General features: G+C 47.7%; 1 protein-coding gene across 1 annotated transcript; it reads left to right on the forward strand.

Annotated features, from left to right (window-relative positions):
* Positions 1-870: 870 nt before the first annotated feature.
* LOC124874708 (zinc finger protein 503-like) lies at positions 871-3,431 on the forward strand. The gene is made up of 2 exons (XM_047376184.1): positions 871-1,487; positions 1,892-3,431. Exons 1-2 carry the CDS (start codon positions 1,233-1,235, stop codon positions 3,290-3,292), a joined length of 1,656 nt encoding a protein of 551 aa, XP_047232140.1. The 5' UTR covers positions 871-1,232; the 3' UTR covers positions 3,293-3,431.
* Positions 3,432-3,671: the final 240 nt, after the last annotated feature.

A 3,671-nucleotide genomic window follows, 5' to 3' on the forward strand; every position in this document is an offset into this window, starting at 1 on the left:
AGGATGCTTTCATTTCCCAGCAGGACGTGCTCACACTGGCAAAAGTACCAGAGTTAACAATGCATACATCCACCCTGGGCTTCCTTAACACCTCAGCCATAGTCTCATCCCCTTTATACCACTCTGCAATGGCAAAGATGCAATAATTCATGCAAAAGGACCCTAATTAAGTAATTAGTACATACATTTTCTCAGAGATTGGCATTGGCAATTTTGAGTAAGTTGTTATTTCTGTGTTAAAATCATTTTTTTATATCGTTGTTGTTAAATATTCTAATTTTCATAGTTGGCCTACTAAAAAGTATTTCCATGTACAGTGTAGCAACACAAGGAATATGACAGTTGTAGCTCACATGTCGGTGAGGGGCTCAAATATACTGAGCAGTCCAAGCAGTGTCCAAACACTCTTGAAAAGGCTTTGATTCACTCAATGCTGTGGTTATCTCTGTTGCATTCCACTACATATTTCTTCCCTCCACTCAACTTTCTATTAATATGCTGGCAATATGCATACAGAATTCTGTGTAGAGTCAGCTTTTTTATCAATGACATTTTGTGGCATACACTCCTTTTTGAGGGTGTCAATGACAGTCTCCTTGACAACTGGGCAATCAGTAGTCTTGCCTACAGTTGTGTAGGACATATTTCGCTCAAGCCTTGTGTACACGTCATAAAACTCGTGTGTGGATCATCTTTATCCGTCGATTATTCTGCTCCAGCAAACAAATGCACACACAAATAGCAGGGGCGCAGCGCATGCGTCAAATCTCCCATAAATATACGCAAATACGCAGATAAAAATCTCCAACTTAAAAGGGCGCATGCTGGTGAAAACTGAACCAGACGTGAGTGTGAGTTAAGAAACGTCACATTACTTCCACCTTTCATAGCATTTGGTTGGATCTTTTTTTGATTGGGAGGCTGCGGACTGATTCAACGCCGCTCAGGAGGAGGGGGAGGCGGAGTGATCCCTCCTGCTAGTTAAACCAAGTTCTCCCTGGGACCTAGAACCCACACTGCTGAAGCATCGCAGGGTATGAGGACGCACGGATTCTGCTCGCTCATTCCGACTCCGATTTAAGGATATCCATATATATATATATATATATATATATTTTTTTTTTTTTTGTATTTTTCCTGGGAGAAGCTTTATTTAACATTTAAATCCCCTGACAGTTGGCTTTCCCTGATCTCCACATGTCTTTTCCAACCATTTGTACGAGAATCGGGTCATGATCACTTCGCCCTTGGTCTCTATCCTGAGAAATAGCACGAATTCAGCGTGGGAGAGCGGCTTCTCGGTGGAAGAGGGAGCAGCGAAGATCAGCCGACTGTCCGTCCACCACTGCGTCTCTCCCGCGGATCCCTCTCGCCAGACCGGCCGTCTTCCCATCAAGGTGCTGAAAATGCTCACCGCTCGGGCAGGACACATCTTGCACCCGGAGTATCTCCAGCCTCTGCCGTCCACTCCTATTAGTCCCATCGAGGTGAGCATTAAAGCAAATTTAGGAAACGTTTTTGCGCACTAATGAATTTAAATGAGCAGAAAATAAAGGTTCTTTTGCAGATTTGATAGAAAAATGTTGCCTCAGACGTTTGGATTTGTTTTATTCGCTTCAAATATTCAACTCTGCTGTTAAATTTGGAATAATCGCGCATATTAATAACTATTAAGCGAGCCCGAGTCATAATAAAGTGCTTTATTATGACCAGAGTGCAAACCTGCTTGTCTGAGCACATTCTGATGAGTTTGTTCAGTTTTTCTCCTGGATAACTTCATGCGCAGTGCGTAAAATAGGCAGAGAGATCACCTTTGCTGTCCTGCAAAAAAAACTGCATGTAAACGTGTTTTCATTGATCAGTTACATCTTGTTTTTATTATTTCTCGCAGTTGGATGCAAAAAAGAGTCCGCTGGCCCTTTTGGCCCAGACTTGTTCTCAAATCGGCAAGCCAGACCCTCCGTCCTCCTCCAAGCTTTCATCCGTGGCTTCCAGCGGATCCAGCGACAAGGAGGCCAAATCCGGTCCACTGAAAATTAGCGACATCGGAGCCGACGACAAGTCCAGCTTCAAGCCCTACTCGAAATCTTCAGAAAAGAAGGAGTCGTCGAGCAGCAGCATGAGTGGAGATAAAACTGGTTTCCGGGTGCCTAGCGCCACCTGCCAGCCGTTTACGCCCAGGACAGGCAGCCCCAGTTCCTGCACCTCCGTGTCACCTTTACCGTCGGAGGGGAAAACCGGGGACAAAGATGAGAAGAAGGAGTCTGATTGCAATAAAGGCAGCACGACTGAGAGCAGCGGAAGCCAAAGAATAAATGGAATTACCTCTGATGACAGCACATCTGGATCCAAGGCTGCTACATCAGACTCAACATCTGTAACCTCCTCCTCCTCCGTTCTCGGATCCGGACTGGTGGCCCCCGTCTCCCCCTATAAGCCGGGACACACAGTTTTTCCTCTGCCGCCCGCGAGTATTTCCTATCCTGGCAGTTTAGCGGGAGCGTATGCAGGTTACCCGCAACCGTTCCTCCCCCACGGAATGACCCTGGACCCCACCAAACCCAGTAGCCAGCTGCTGAGTGCGCAGTTCGCCGCCGCCGGTTCGCTGGGCTGTAGTAAAGCCGGGTCGAGCCCGCTGGCTGGAGCTTCCCCGCCGTCTTTAATGTCCGCCAGCCTGTGCAGAGACCCATACTGCTTGAGCTACCACTGTACCAGCCATCTGTCCGGTGCGTCAGGCGCCAACTGCGCACACGACTCCGCTCTAAAGTCCGGATACCCGCTCATGTACTCAACGCACCCACTGCACAGTGTGCATGCCTCGGCCCCGTCCTTTACCGGACACCCCCTGTACCCTTACGGCTTTATGTTGCCCAACGACCCGCTGCCCCATGTGTGCAACTGGGTATCTGCTAACGGACCCTGCGACAAGCGCTTCTCCTCCTCAGAGGAGCTCCTCAGCCACCTGCGGACTCACACCTCCTTCGCCGGGACAGAGAAGTTGATATCCGGGTACCCGGGCTCCACTACGCTCGCGAACGCGGCTGCAGCCGCTGCCATGGCCTGTCACATGCACATCCCTTCAAACGGCAGCCCGGGCAGCCCCAGCGCGCTGGCCCTCAGGGGGCCCCATCATCCGCTCGGACTTAGCAGCCGCTATCACCCGTACTCAAAGAGCCCCCTGCCCGCTCCCGGGGCTCCAATTCCGGTGCCAGCGGCCACAGGCCCTTATTACTCCCCGTACGCCCTGTACGGACAAAGACTGACAACAGCCTCTGCCTTAGGATACCAGTAAAGCTGGATAATTACACATTTATAACAGAATAATTTAGGCCCAATGAGTTTTATATTTGGACTGGATCCATGTCGGGATCAGTGTATTTATTTGCGATAGCTTCAAGCGTGACTAAAATAAAAAAAAATATTATAATATACATTTTATAAGCCTCAATGTGCTTTATTTTACACACGAGATGTTTGCATTTAGTAAAATGTAAATTCTGAATTAAAAGTTAAAAACTAACTTTTTATTCTGAAAGTTTTAAAAACAAGATGGAAGTGGAGGAAAAAAGAAAATCACCCAGAGCTCTTTCAGATGTGGAATGGGTTTATTTTGCAGGAAGCAAAATGTTGCATGAAGCCCCCTTTTTTACCTGATCATCATATAGCTCTAA

This window comes from Girardinichthys multiradiatus, chromosome 10, assembly GCF_021462225.1.
Source record: "Girardinichthys multiradiatus isolate DD_20200921_A chromosome 10, DD_fGirMul_XY1, whole genome shotgun sequence".
NCBI lineage: Eukaryota > Metazoa > Chordata > Actinopteri > Cyprinodontiformes > Goodeidae > Girardinichthys > Girardinichthys multiradiatus.

What these genes read in the sequence shown, in the direction of transcription:
- LOC124874708 (XM_047376184.1), top strand. Translation starts at nt 1,233, where the DNA reads ATGATCACTTCGCCCTTGGTCTCTATCCTGAGAAATAGCACGAATTCA. An exon ending in CTCCTATTAGTCCCATCGAG is followed by an intron (nt 1,488 to 1,891) that starts GTGAGCATTAAA and finishes TATTTCTCGCAG; the next exon opens with TTGGATGCAAAAAAGAGTCC.